At 34.4% G+C, this 15634-nt stretch overlaps 1 protein-coding gene across 1 annotated transcript in view; it reads left to right on the top strand.

Moving 5' to 3' along the window:
• Positions 1–15634, top strand: part of HMCN1 (hemicentin 1) — a 463190-nt gene that overhangs the window by 404924 nt on the left and 42632 nt on the right. Inside the window, exons 81-86 of the mRNA XM_030302673.1 lie at positions 69–338; positions 3005–3195; positions 7215–7428; positions 9560–9694; positions 10084–10274; positions 11968–12049. Of these exons, the coding sequence (XP_030158533.1) occupies positions 69–338; positions 3005–3195; positions 7215–7428; positions 9560–9694; positions 10084–10274; positions 11968–12049 (1083 nt within the window). The remainder of the gene's footprint in view (positions 1–68; positions 339–3004; positions 3196–7214; positions 7429–9559; positions 9695–10083; positions 10275–11967; positions 12050–15634) is intronic.

Below are 15634 nucleotides of genomic sequence, written 5' to 3'. Positions count from 1 at the left end.
AGTGTGACTTCACTTTGCTGGAGTAATACCCTAGTGTATGCTTTTAAGATAAACTTTGTATCTTTTAGTTCCTCCAGTCATTAGCCCCCATCCAAAGGAATATACCACTGCTGTGGATAAACCCATCTCCCTACCATGTGAGGCAGATGGCCTCCCACCACCTGATATTACCTGGCATAAAGATGGGCATGCAGTTATGGAATCAGTCCGCCAACGCATCCTCAGCTCTGGGGCTCTGCAGATAGCATTTGCTCAGCCTGATGATGCTGGCCAGTACACGTGCATGGCAGCTAACGTGGCAGGATCAAGCAGCACGAGCGCCAAGCTCACTGTCCATGGTAGGTTGTTTGACATTATTTCAATCTGCTACATTGCCGTGGCAAAGAGAAAAGACCACCAAGAAAAGATAGGGTGAAAGTCAAAGCCATGCAACACCCGTAATCCAAAGTGGTGTGTGTTTGTGTGTGTTTGTGTGTGTGTGTGTGTGTGGTTGTGTAGGTACACTTACCTTTCTAATATGTAGGCTCTGGTTATTTGTGTGGGCAAAAGAAAAGCTGTGATTATATGTGTGTGAGAAAGATTTCCTTAAGATAGCCAAAATAATTAATGTGTTGCCAGTAATCCCCTCATCTTATGCTTATTGGGATTTATACTTTGGCTACTGATACTATTTATGGGATCCATTTGTGTTTTGTGATTATTCTGCTTTACTTCTCAATTTGCAAATGATATTGACTCAAAACTAACCACCATGTGAGATACATTATAAATATAGTATGAACCTAATGAGAGTTGGAAATCTATTTGATTCATTATTTCAAAGTAGCAAAATATTTACAAGTATATTTTTATAATAGAAAAAAAATCTTTCTTTGTATTCAGACAACTAACAAAATATCTAAGGATCAGCATTGAAATATTTTACTTGTTAATGTATTTTAAACTAAAGATAGATCACCTATTGATATCAATGTTAGGAAACAAACTCTTTTCAACTGCTGTTTTTAGAGGTAATTATTATAATGGTGAGTTTCTGCTTTTTTCTTCTTTAAAAAAAATTTATGAAAGCTGTTTTTTATCTTTCAGGTGTATTTGAATTTTCTACAACTTCAGCATTAAAGTGGTGATTTCAAATAGACACATTTTTAATTGAATAAATAAATAAATAAATAATAGCCCAAATTTTTAAATCAGCATTTCTGAGTTTTTTAAATACTCCCACTGGTTTACACCTGCTTTCAATTAATATAACTGAACTAATCAACACACATTAGTTCTTTAGCTTCAAATAAATAATAGTTCTCCTTCTTAAATATTTGTAGAAAATTTACCAAAATTGACTATATACTAAACAATAAAACAGTCATTAATATGATTTGAAAATAAGGCCACAATTCCTGCCCACAATGCAATAAAGCTAGAAACATGTAAAAATCTTTTAATGCCAAAACCTCAACCCCAGGCAAATTTAAAATAACATTCCAGTTAACAAAGCAGGTCAAAGAATATGTTTTTATTTTCATGTTATTTAGAAAATAATAAACATAAGGAGTCTATATATCAAAATGTATGGTGTGTAGGCCAGGGTTAAAATCAAATATAAAATCATAGCCTTAACATTTTCATTTTGAAAAAGAATGAATTGAAGTAAATATACTAATGTTGCAACTTTGTAACCACAAGCAAACTTGAAATATCAACCCCTAGGAAACCAGGATAAAGGGGCTAATAAAAATACAGTATAAATTAATTAAAAATGAATCGAATATTTACGATGTTCCATTCAGCAAAATGCATTTTTGTTTTCCCTATTATCTATGTTTGTGCATATAATCATTCATATAAGATTTATATATTTACTCATATAATCAAAAAATAATTTTTGCTGAATACAACTTTTGTCCTGTCACTTTTTAAAATGCCATTAAAATTAATCTATTTCTGATATGTTGGAATAATTCCAAAATTCATTGGGGGGGGTGTATTTTTACTTTTTGAGCCAAGTATTCTTAATACTTTTATTTATTTTTTTTAAATATATGAAATTTATTGTCAGATTGGTTTCCATACAACACCCAGTGCTCATCCCAAAATATGCCCTCTTCAATACCCATCACCCATCCCCCCCCCTGCTACCCCCCCCATCAGCCCTGAGTTTGTTCTCATTTTTTAAGAGTCTCTTATGCTTTGGCTCTCTCCCACTCTAACCTCTTTTTTTTTTTTTCCTTCCCCTCCCCCATGGGTTCCTGTTAAGTTTCTCAGGATCCACATACTTTTAAAGCCTTTTCTTTAGAAGTAAATGTCATAGTTCCAAGTCCCCTAAGGTATTTGTTAGTACACAAAATAGTCAATTGATCTTTCTGTATTGCCTAAATTCCAGTTCAAAGTAATTTGAGGAATAGGAAGTATTTGCACAGAATTCTGAAATCACTATAAAAATTTCCTCTGTGACAGTATAAAAGCTGAATTGTCTTGACCTGGGTTTACTTGCAATTGTTGAAACACATGTGAAATACTGCAATAAATTTTTTTTCTGTAGCACTTCATGCCATTCAATATGGGGGGAGTGTTTTACAGTGTTTTCAACTGGTGACTTTTATTAATGTGTTCTCACGATATGTCTGTGATACAAATCCAGTAATTATCCAATCATGGATGCATTTTGAGGTTTTGTTGCTCTAGTTTGTTTTACTTCACTGCAATAAGAATAAGAAACTTAAGAAAAACTTCAGAAGCCAAATAAAAGCTAAAGATTCCTAATCTAGTTCTATGTCACTTGTTCAGAAACTGATTTCGAATATATTCAACAAATTCAAATCCCTTAAAGTTTTTGCTGTAGGCATCTTTCATGATAACAAACAAATCAATGTCTTAATAGACTTTATTTTACTACTTGCAGCAAAATGATCCCCAAAAGAGTCTTTTGTGTGCTGATTTTCAGTGTGAATAAGGATACTGTTGAATTCAACATCATGAATGACTATCTTTTTTAAACTCTTCATAGTACCACCTAGAATCCGAAGCACAGAAGTACACTATACGGTTAATGAGAATTCACAAGCCATTCTTCCATGCGTGGCTGATGGAATCCCCACACCAGCAATCAACTGGAAAAAAGACGATGTTCTTTTAACTAACTTATTAGGAAAGTATACTCTTGAGCCCTATGGAGAACTTATTCTGGAAAATGTTGTGGTAAGTTTAATAGATGTGAATGGATACATTAAACCGGATTAGGAATTCACCTTTTTTCTTTTCATAGCTTAACTGGGAAATATACTCTTTAATAACAAAAGAAAAATACTCTTACATATTCAGGCCAAAAAATGAATTTTATGCATGTTTCATTTTGTGGCCCAGGTCTAAGAATAATATTTAACAGATAGTAGGAACTCATAAATGACCTCCTTCTAAAATGATTTTATTTTTGTGGAAATCTATATCAGGAAAAATTCTAAGTGCCTCTGTTATATTCTGTGTTTGTAACCATGCATGGGAATGATTAGAAGAACAGAGATATAAGAATGTCTGATGTGTTATTAAGCAAATAATAAAAAGCAGTTTTTCTGTTCTTTTCAGGATTTTCAATAACCCTTTCTTATCATTGACAAGGAAACTAAAGTCTTAGAGATCCTACTATGCAAGCTGAGATGTTTGAATATTGTTAGGTGGCACTTAGCCAGTCTACAGAATAGTAGCTATGAGAAGTATCTTAGTTTTTCAGTGGTAGCCCACTTGAAGAATATTCTGTATATATGCATACTACATGACTTTTTAAAACATTTACTGTGTGGTTTGAGAGTATCAATACTTGGCACCAAATACAAAACAAATGTGAATCATTTTCAGAGCTTCTGTATATATCTTTTTATTCCTATTCATTACCCTTCAAAATGCCTAAGCCCCATTATAAAATCTTTGTGGAATTAAATTTGAACAGATTAAAATGACAAAATTGATCACATTAACTTTATAGTATAATTTCAGCCATTACTCAGACTCCTGGGATTACCACATAAATAATCCCAGTAATAGGCTGTGTCACTAAGTCCTAACTCAACCACATGTGCCAGCAAAAGTTGTATTTATTCAGATTTAAATTTCCATTAGTTATAAGATGTACCATTATTTTATGTACCACTAAGAAAGAAAAAAATTCAGTAAATAAACTAGAGAAGATCATCAATTTTTATGTATTTTTAATACCCTAGCTTCTGAGGTATTAAGAGTTAAAAATGTGAATTTTAGAATTAATAAAATAAGGATAAATTTGTTAATGTAAGCTAGTGAATATCTTTTAATGGGGATTACCTCTAAGCTCAAGAATGTTAAATTTGGGCCTTCAATTTCATTTATAGACCTGAAGGAATTAAATGAGAAAGAAAAGGTTAGACTTTTAGTGGGATAATGACTCAGACACGTTAAAAAAATAACAATAAGGTAGTTTCTAAATAGCAGATGAAGGACACAGATAATAACTAGAAATCTATTTGTGAATAGTATGTACACTCGATTTTTAAGTGCTTCACTTTTATAAATTCCTTGATTTTAAACTTGTCATAACCTGGGAATTTATGGACAGCTAAATGATATGGAGGTGGAAAGACTTTTACAGGAAATATGACTTATTCCAGTTTGCCCTTTAAAAAAAAAAAACAACAGTATGCTGCCAACCAAATTTAGATTGTACCTACAGTTAGTGATTACAGTTTTTATGCTACATTTCCAATCAATTCTTTAATGTTTCAGTGCAAAACAATATATACCCTTAAATATTTTAAAAATATTTTCAGGGCCGCCTGGATGGCTCAGTTGGTTAAGCGTCTGACTTCAGCTCAGGTCATGATCTCACGGATGGTGGGTTTGAGCCCTGCGTCGAGCTCTGTACTGACAGCTCAGAGTCTGGAGCCTGCTTCAGATTCTATGTCTCCCTCTCTCTCTCTGCCCCTCCCCTACTCACACTCTCTCTCTTTCAAAAATAAACGTTAAAATTTTTTTTTAATATTTTTAAATGTTTATTTTTGAGTGCACACATGTATGTGCAAGTGGGAGAAGGGCAGAAAGAGAATTCCAAGCAGAGAGAGAGAGGGAGACAGATAGAATCCCAAGCAGGCTCTGTGCTGTCAGTGCAGAGCCCAACAAAGGGCTCGATCTCACAAACCATGAGATCATGACCTTAGCTGAAATCAAGAGTGGGACACTTAACCGACCGAGCCACCAGAGTGCCCCTCTTAAATGTTTTAAAAGATAAGGAAAAAGTATACCACGGGCCTTAATGCACTCAGAAGCATTCAATCATTAATTCAACAAATATTTACTGAATAGCTTCTCTGTTTAGGCACTGGTAATACATCAGGAAACAAAAGACTAAAAGATCCTTGCCTTCATGCAATTTATGTCTAGAGAAGCGAGATAGACAATTAAAATAATAAACAATATACATAGAAGAAAATAAGTATTATGAAAAATAGAAGAACAAGGTATAAGGGATCAGAGTTTGGAGGGGTACTAGTTATAGTTTTAAATAGGAGAGTCAGAGTAAATCTCCTTTGGGAAGGGAACATTTGAAAAAACTTGAAGTGAGTTAGCCAAGCCAATATCTGGGGGAAGAGCATCACAAGCAGATAAAACTGGGATGTTCCTCCCTCAAATATCTGGAAGAAACATAAGGTGGGAACATGCCTGATACATTGGAGGAACAGGATACCAGTAAAAGCAAAGAAGAACAAAAGAAGAAAGATATGAAAAAAAAAATGGAGGCCAGATAATATAGTGTCTTGTAGATTATAACATTTTTGTGTTTTACTTTGAATAAAGTAGAATCCATTGCAGGTTTTGAGACTGGGAGCAATGTTATTAAATGCCTCATGTTTTTGCAATACTACATTGGCAACTATAATAAGAATACATGGTAGGGAGGCAAGACTGGAAGCAGAAAGACCTGTTGGGAAGATGGTTTGGAGTCAGATGAGATGGTTTAGAGTCAGATGAGAAATTCTGTTAGCCCACAAGAGGTGGGAAGTGGTTGGATTCTGCATATATTCTAGGATATCCTAAGTAGATTGCGAGTAGAGTGTGAAAAAGAAGAGTACAAGTGACTCAAATGTCTGAGAACAAAAGGCATTAGCAACTGGAAGGACAAAATAGCCATCAGCTGAGATGGTGAAAGGCTACAGGTGAAACAGGATGGTAAAAGGGAAATTGGGAGTTCAGTTTTGGACATGATTTTGAGATGTCTTTGGGACATACAAGCAGAGAGGTGAAATGGGAACTTCAGTGTAATTGGACTTTGGAAGAAAGACGTGGGCTGCAAATACTCGTATACATCAGCATATGGGTGGCACTTAAAACCATGAGACTGGATGCACTAAGGAACCAAGTGCAAATAAGAAAAGAGGACCAAAGACTGAGGTCTCCCACATACCAACATAACAACATTAATGTTAAAGGAAAGCCATGAAAAGGAGCTGAAAATGGAGCCACCAGTGAGGTGGGAAGGAAACTAGGAGAATGGGGTAGCCTGGTAGCCAAGTGAGGACATGGTTTAGAAGAAAAGGGGGTCAAAATTGTGTCAGATGTTGCCAGGACATCTAGTAAGATGAGTGTCAAGACCAGCCGGTGGATTTAGCAAGTGAAACTTCTATTTCCTGTGATAATTTTGGGGGTCTTTGGTGCCACATTACCAAGAGAGCAGCTATGCTGTCAAGATGCTACCAGCCTTTGAAATTATTTGTTCTGGGTGATGGACATTGAGGAGGGCACTTACTGGGATGAGCACTAGGTGTTGTATGTAAGTGATGAATCACAAGAATCTACCCCTAAAACCAAGAGCACACTGTATATACTATATGTTAGCCGACTTGACAATAAATTATATTAAAAAAGAATGAAATTATTTGTTCTTTATCTGTAGTTTGCGGAGTATCAGTACTCTTGATGTTTAGTAAACTTTAGAACTTTTGTACAGTTTTCTGAGATCTTATTACTGTAAAATGCTGTAGTTCTGTAAGGTATGGGCTTTTGTTTAAACTCTTACACATTTTAAATTATGTTGTGCAAAAGCTAGCCAGATGGTTCAGACTACAAGATGGAAATTTAAACTGCCTTTAAATAAGAGTGCTCCTTTGGGAACCAAGCTATGCAATTTTATGTCCTTTATGTAATATGATGTAAGATTATGTAATCTTAAACACTATGATTTTTCTTTATTTAAGCCGGAGGATTCTGGCACCTATACCTGTGTTGCTAACAATGCTGCAGGTGAAGATACACACATGGTCAGTGTGACGGTGCATGTTCTCCCCACTTTTACTGAACTTCCTGGAGATGTGTCTTTAAATAAAGGAGAACAGCTACGATTAAGCTGTAAAGCCACTGGGATTCCATTGCCCAAGTTAACATGGACCTTCAATAACAATATTATCCCAGGTTGGTAATTTAATTCTTAAGAAGTAAATAAATGCACCCATAAAGAACTCTGAAGCAATCTCCATTTCCTTTAGCTGTGGGAATTGATTGAAAAGTTACATGAAAAATTGATTGCTTTAAGTTCTGCAAAATATGTACCTTTGCCTGGATTTTATCCTATACCCAGTATATATGTTCTTTTTTCATTCTTTTGAAAGGATAAGGTAATCACAGGACCATATATTTTAGAATATTAGTAGATGTTTTTACCTAAAAATAATCACCTTCCTCCCTGAGAAGACAATATGGTATACACAGGTACCTAAATTTGCCCTCGCTGGACCTCCTTCATCACTGATAAATGGATTAAGGTGGCACTGGTAGAGTGCTGAAGATTCACCTAATTTTACAGAGGAGAACTCTGCTTCTTGCTGTATGAATTAACATCTGTTAGCCTCTCTTATAATGTAGATCAGCTATGCAGAAATCCTTTAGTCACTATGTGCACTACATGTTAAGGTAGTGCCTGGAACCCCGGAGCACTCCTCTCTGGGAGGATAAGTGTTTCCTTATTTGTTAGACTTTGTCATCAGCACAAAGACATCATCAGTAATAAGAAGTGGTCATTTCCCAAAATTGAATTCTAAAATACTGCACTATTGGCATTTAATAAATGTCTTGCTAGAAAAGAAATAATAAGCTTGAGTTTTTCTGTTATAAAAGATTGATCTTAATGACTGAAATTCATCAACTATATTACCTTAATAATAATAGTATACCTCACTTAGGAAAAATAGAGTCTAAAAAAATAGTTTCAAACAGAGAGGAAGGCAAACCATAAAAGACTCTTAAATACAGAGAACAAACTGAGAGTTGATGGGGGTACTGGGCAAAAGGAGAAAATGGGTGATGGGCATTGAGGAGGGCACTTGTTGGGATGAGCACTGGGTGTTATATGTAAGCAATGAATCATGGGAATCTACTCCCGAAGCCAAGAGCACACTGTATGCACTGTATGTTAACTAACTTGACAATAAATTATATTTAAAACATAAATAAATTTATTTTTAAAAATAAATGCAATTGGGGCGCCTGGGTGGTGCAGTCGGTTAAGCGTCCGACTTCAGTCAGGTCACGATCTCGCGGTCCGTGAGTTCGAGCCCCGCGTCAGGCTCTGGGCTGATGGCTCGGAGCCTGGAGCCTGTTTCCGATTCTGTGTCTCCCTCTCTCTCTGCCCCTCCCCCGTTCATGCTCTGTCTCTCTCTATCCCAAAAATAAATAAACGTTGAAAAAATAAATAAATAAATAAATGCAATTTATCACTTAAAAAAAACCCACAACCTAATCAGTGCTGTTTTCTGACGGTATAATACTAATTTAGCTATTTAAATTTTTAAAGCTTAATTTTCCACTTAATATTCAGCAGAATGAAATCTTTTGAAATAATTTGGGGGAAAGTATGCAAGGTAAACATACCTAAATAATTAGATATTGGCTGGTCTAATCAGAATCTTATTTAGTATCAGTTGTTTTAGGATTAGCATGTTTACCTTATACTCTATTCCAAATATTATAACTACCTTCATAAATATTTATATCATCACCATTTATGGAGAAGTTTAAATTATCACAAATTTAATCATGTTGTCATTATTACCTAACCAACATATGTTTTTCATGATTTCCCCTCTGACCTGCCAAGTCAGTTGAATTACAACTGAAAACATTTTCATGTTTTGATATAAAGTGTTTGGGAGGAAAAGTGGTGGTGAGATAAATGAAATGGAAAATGTCATATGTCTGAATGAAAGATTTTGAAACCTAGAGAGACGGTGAGCCAGATTTAGGCAATGCTTTGAGATGAAAGGTGTACTTTAAATCTAAAATAATTTTAAAGGATGTTTGTTTTCATTCTCTTTTCCTGTCCCTTCTGCTGTTTTTTTTCATTCTTCAAACAAGTGTCTATAGACCTAGCCAATAGCTCAGAGGAATAAATCTGTGGAAAAGGCTTTCTTCTCCAATATCATGATGAGATCTCTGGTTCAATTGCTGACCAGCTCATAAATCCAACCTGCAAAATATTGAGCTGTTGTGATTCTTTTCCTAGGTTACTTAGAGGCATTTATGTCGTTTCCTAACTTGTTTCTCTCAGCCCACTTTGACAGTGTTAATGGACACAGTGAACTTGTTATTGAAAGAGTGTCAAAAGAGGATTCGGGTACTTACGTGTGCACCGCAGAGAACAGTGTTGGTTTTGTGAAGGCAATAGGATTTGTTTATGTGAAAGGTAGGTAAGCATGCTCTATTTTTAGTTTATCACTTATTTACAAAGAATAGTTTTCATTTTGCTTGCTTATATAACTTCAGTTTATTAAATCCATCTAGTCCTATTTCACAGATGTGCACATTCCTCAGAAATAAAAAATTATCAACGTTCAATTCAAAAGTAGGTACGCAAAGAGATCATTTGGTACAAAATGAAATCATCTGCTTAGATTATTGAAACTAACAAAATTATCTGGTTGATTAGCATGAGCAGTTGATTCTGGAAAATTCATGGTGTTCAAAAGTGGCTTTTCCCTTCTTCACTGTTATCTTTCTAAATAGGTCAAAATCACAAATAAATTATCAGAGCTTCCTTTTACTTATAATTAATTATCTGTTGTTATTTCCCAGAACCTCCAGTCTTCAAAGGTGATTACCCTTCTAATTGGATTGAGCCGCTTGGTGGTAATGCAGTCTTGAATTGTGAAGTGAAAGGAGATCCTGCCCCTACCATCCAATGGAGCAGAAAAGGAGTGGATATTGAAATTAACCACAGAATCCGTCAACTTCTCAATGGCTCCTTGGCCATTTATGGCACTGTAGTAAGTCACGCTGAAATCGTTGATGTGCACTTTAACTGCCACAATTAATCCCTCTCTGTAGGTGCCATGAAAGGAAAAAGTTCCTCTTGCATTCCTATTTAAATCATAAAATCTGAATCAATGGGTTTTTATAAAAAACTGAAACATGGTTCAAATTGATTATTTTTAGATTTTTCACAGAAATATAAGCAATAAAATAATTTTGCTTTGTTCCCAATCATTGATCCATTATTATTTAGCATCATTAGATAACTTCCTCAAATCTGTTTCAGAACACAGAAATTGAAGAATTGCAAACATAACTACAAGTAAAATATAGGATAACTTTCATCTCTAAGGCCAATAACTATATCAAGCCTTCCAAAAGCTTCAGTAATTCAGAAAATGAGTGTTGCTTTAAGTTATTCTAATTTGAGGGCCAAGTGAATGAGATAGTTTATCTAAAAATTTCTCAACTAGATTATGTATGAGTGATTTTTAATGCATTGTAGAATTGAAATAATAATTAAAATACAATATTTAATCACCTAATCCAATGAATCACTCTTAGTCTTTCATTCTCCTGGGTTTCATTTCAATGTGATGATGTTCATTGTCCCTTCAATTTTGAGATGATTTCTACTTTTAACTGCTGTAACACGTTTCTTCATTACCACATTCCCCCTTCTGTATCTAAGTATTGCTACTTCTGAAGCCATTGGTAATTCTTCTAATACCAATATTAATGCTAATACTAACTTTTTTCACCACACAGTTTCAGATACTTAGATATCTATCTCCAACCCTGAAATGTTCCCATTTACCATTTCTTATTGAAAATTTCTATTTGGATATTATATAACACCCCCAATTAAACATGTCTTCCTTTTCCCACCCTCCTCTACTTCCTGCAATTTATTTAGTTCTCCTTTATTTACTTAGTGTTTCTGTTAACAAATTCTATTCACAAGACTTGAGCAAAATCTGTGATGAATTAGTCACCAAATCTAAACTCATATAGTACTATTTTTGTAGGTTTTTTAAAAATTTATTTTGAGAGAGATTGAGTGGGGAAGGGGCAGAGAGAGAAGGGGAGAGAAAGAATCCCAAGCAGGTTCCATGCTGTCAATGCGGAGCCTGACACAGGGCTCAATCTCACGACCCTGAGATCATGACCTGAGTTGAAATCAAGAGCCAGACACTTAACTGACTGAGCCACCCAGGCACCCCTTACAGCGCATATTTATAATATTGTGACTTATATTCTATGATTCATCATTATCAGTAAATTAGTTTTTTACTTTGTTCATCCTTAATTTATTTTAATAACCCCCATTAGGAAGTCTCAATATTTGTTAATTTGTCCTCAATAGTTTAATGCTTTTTAAGATATCTAGAAGAAGAGAGTAGGCATTTTTCTTTAGTGAGCTAATTTTGGATAGAAGGTTATAAAAAATGTTAGTTTTGCTTTGGTTTCCTAGCAATTATTATTCCCAGAGAGCAAGAATAGCTGTTTTGAAAACTTAGACTGGGATTTTTTTCTTCTTTTTCTTTTCTCTTAAACCCCCTTATGATGTAAAATAATGTAGGTTTTTTCTATTTCCATTCCAACCCCTCCTCAAAAATGAAATTTTATATTAGCATCCTAGTGGAAAAAGTTATTTGCCCCATTCTGTAGGCTCACATTTTTATAAAACACTGCTTATTTCCATAGAATGAAGATGCCGGTGATTATACGTGCGTAGCTACCAATGATGCTGGGGCAGTGGAGCGCAGCATGAGCCTGACCCTGCAGAGTAAGTGGCTTCACTCTGTGTGAACACCTGATTTAAGAAACATTGCCTAATAAACAGTGTTCATTTTCTTTAATTTTATAGCAGGTATATTAATGGTAGCTTGCAGGGTGTGTATAATTTAGTCTTCTGCTGATAATTTGTTATCAAGTGTAAGACTGGTAGATACAGTTTTGCACAGAGATTTTTTTCTATTTTGTCTAACACACGGAGTTCAAGATCGCAGTTGCTTGGTGGCAGAGCTTTCTTTCGTTTTGCAATATAGTCAGTCAAGTACCCTTCATATAGTCTATCACAGTTTTTGTGACGTGCTTACAAAACGTCATTTTGTGGCACTTTAAAAATATGTATTAAAAGGAAAGACTAATATAAGTGAACTCAAAAGTGTTCTAGGTTGATGGCTGTCAATCTTCCATGAAATAAATGTGTGTACTGGGCAGGACTATCATGCTCATGATGAAACCCCTCAGTTATACAGAAGACAGATCTTTCAGAATTAGAAAAACATGAAAAACTCCAGGGCATAGAACCTCAGAACCCACTGGATAGTCTCCAGAATGACTTTAGAACTGACCTGAGGATAGCATCACTGGGTTGAGAATTTCAGTGAATAAACTTATTTTGTGAGTAAGCTCAGTATTTAATGGTATAAATTTATATTTTCTTCATTCACTATCAAGAGACGCTATATACTAGCATTTACTAGCAGCTATTGCTAAACTACTATTATCTAAGACTTTAACTTTTTAAAATCTTTTTGAGACTTTAGCACTTAATTTTTAGTAAATATCTAAAACAGTGTTTTCCCCCAGCTTTATTGGCATCTAATTGATAAATAAAATTGTACATATTTAAAATGTACAATGTCAAAATTTGATATACATATACACTATGAAATGATTGCCCCAATCGAGCTAATTAACACATCCATGACTTCAGTTACCATTTTTTGGTTTTGCTTGTTTTGATGAGAACACTTAAGATCTCCTCACTTTATAAATTTCAAGTATACAGTATTATTAACTATAGTCACCATGCTATATATTAGATCCTCAGAACCTATTTGTCTTATAACTGAACATTTGTATCCTTAGATCAATATCACCCATTTCCCCCAATTGACTCTGTTTCTATGGATTTTTTTTTTTTTTTTAGATTTCACATCCAAGTGATACCATATACTATTTTTCTGTCTCTGTCTGGCTTAATTAGTTTATCATAATGCCCTCGAAGTCCATCCATGTTGTTGCAAATAGTATTTCCTTCTTCTTATTGCTAGATAACATTCCATTAAACATATATAGACTCATTTTCTTTATCCATTTATCCATCACTAGACAGGTTGTTTCCATTTCTTGCTAAGACAGTGTTTTATCAAAGTACTTATTTATCAAACAATAGCCTTGTGAGATGTTATCAGGAAAAAACTAGAGTTCCATGGTCAAACAAGTCTGGGAAAAAATAGATTAAACGAAGTTCATTCATTTATCAAACATATAAAGAGAACCTACTATATGCCAAGCCCTGCTTAATCACCAGATTTCTTTACTGCAGATCATTCCTGAAATGTTAATATATTGATGTGTTATAACTCAGCAAGAGGAGGATATAACATGCCATGTTTCCCAAATAAATGTTATTTCCATGAAACCTTCCTCCCCTCCTTGTTGGGTGAATGTAAGTAGGGCATCACATCGATTAATCTTTCCTGGAAGAGTGTTCCACTGATTGGTTTAAGAAAGTCTGCATTAGATTAGCTCATCTACATCTACAGACAATAAGTTGATTTAAATAAATGAGGCATATTAAAAAACCAAAATATAATTTGTTTAAAATTAAGATTAAAGCACCAGAAGCAATGTTTTCATTTAGATAAAGTACTTGTATTTAACTGATCATTATGTGACTGGTAGAATTAATTCACCCTTGAAAGATGTACATATGGAATTTTATTGTTGAGTTAACTTATAGCCTTATGGGCAATTGGAAATGTTCAAATATGGTATTAAAATTAAGATTCCGAGTTTTATTTGACACTTTCTTTGACCATAATCGAGGGAGCAGATGAGCTCATTTAATCATTATGTTATCATTTTAGTGTTGAGTGATTAATCTGAGGCATTTAATGTATTCAGCAACAGTTTACTGAACACATAATGTAATTTGAACACTAGGAGAAAAATAAAAGCCCCAGCCCTGAAAGTTCCTAAAGTTAATATAAATATCAAATAAGAAGGTAATTGAGTAGGACGATGTGGGCATATATATGAATAATGCACTAATGATACTGAGAGATTCAAACCTCATATGAAGTAACTACTTTTGTAAAAGACAGCATGTCAATAACATATTTACATAAAATGGTGGTATGGTCATAATAAAACACATTTTACTTCTATTTTGCTTTATGTTCTATTATTCCAGATATATTTCTCCATCTAAAACAGAACCATCACCCTGAATTATCTGATATTCATTACCTCTCATTGAGCAAATTATTCTACCATTCATTTCAATCCCACAAAAACACAGCTTTCATCCTTCAAGAATACACAGGCTCCTCTCTGCTAACCTGTATTCAGATGTGAGCCCTGATTAACTAAATGTTTAAAACCTTGTATGTTGCTGCTTTTGAGGGTGAATCATCCTTTCAAAGCTAAATCCATCTCCATGCTATTTCCTTGTCTCCAAGTAGACTCCCTTCTCCTATATATAATCTTACCATTTCTGAAAATCCACTTCAAGCTTCTTCTTCTTCATGAAATTTTTCATATTCTATCTTGCTTGACACTGTAGACTAGAATAAACATCCTACCAGCAGCTATATATAGCTCCTTTTACATTTTTTCCTGACTTCACTTGAGCAGCTCTGATCTACTCTGATCTACGAGTATTAACCTCTCCCTCCTTCTTGAAACTCCTTCCTTTGGTTACCAGGATACCATTCTCTCTTGATTTTCTTCCTCCTTCAGTGATCTGTTATTAGTATCATTTTATGGCTTGTCTTCTGTTCATCTCTTAAATAATGATGCTGTCATAGTTTATGTCTTTGGTCTTCTTCCTCTCCTTTTAGAATCACTTCTAAAGCCATCTTATCCACTCATGAAAGACTCATAGATCTGTATTTCTAGCCTATATCTCTATTCTGAGCTGCAGATATTAACATTCTCTTACCATCTAGACATCTCTACATGAATGTCCCACAGACACCACAAACTCAATAGTTCTAAATGGATACGAATTATCATTCCTTACAATGTCCAAACAAATTTGTTCTTCCTCCTATGTTCTTCTATATTGTCCAAGTCAAAATCCTGTAGTTATCAGTTCCTCTCAAGTCAATGACAAAGTTCTGTTATTTCTACTTTCCTAATGATTCTTGAATGTCTTCCTTTTCCTCTCCATTTTCAGTGATTGCCTCTGTTTGTTCTATTAAGTCACTATTGTTTATGCATCCATATTACCACACGTTTACCTACTCTATACTAAATATTATTCTACCTATTCCATTACAAAATCCTACAATGATATTATAGAACAGCTAAATAATTATAGTTACTTACTTGTCTTATCCGTGGACTGTGAATT

Source organism: Lynx canadensis, chromosome F1 (assembly GCF_007474595.2).
Source record: "Lynx canadensis isolate LIC74 chromosome F1, mLynCan4.pri.v2, whole genome shotgun sequence".
Taxonomy (NCBI): Eukaryota; Metazoa; Chordata; class Mammalia; order Carnivora; family Felidae; genus Lynx; species Lynx canadensis.
Note: the sequence above shows the minus strand (reverse complement) of the source record. Positions and strands in the feature narration are given on the sequence as shown.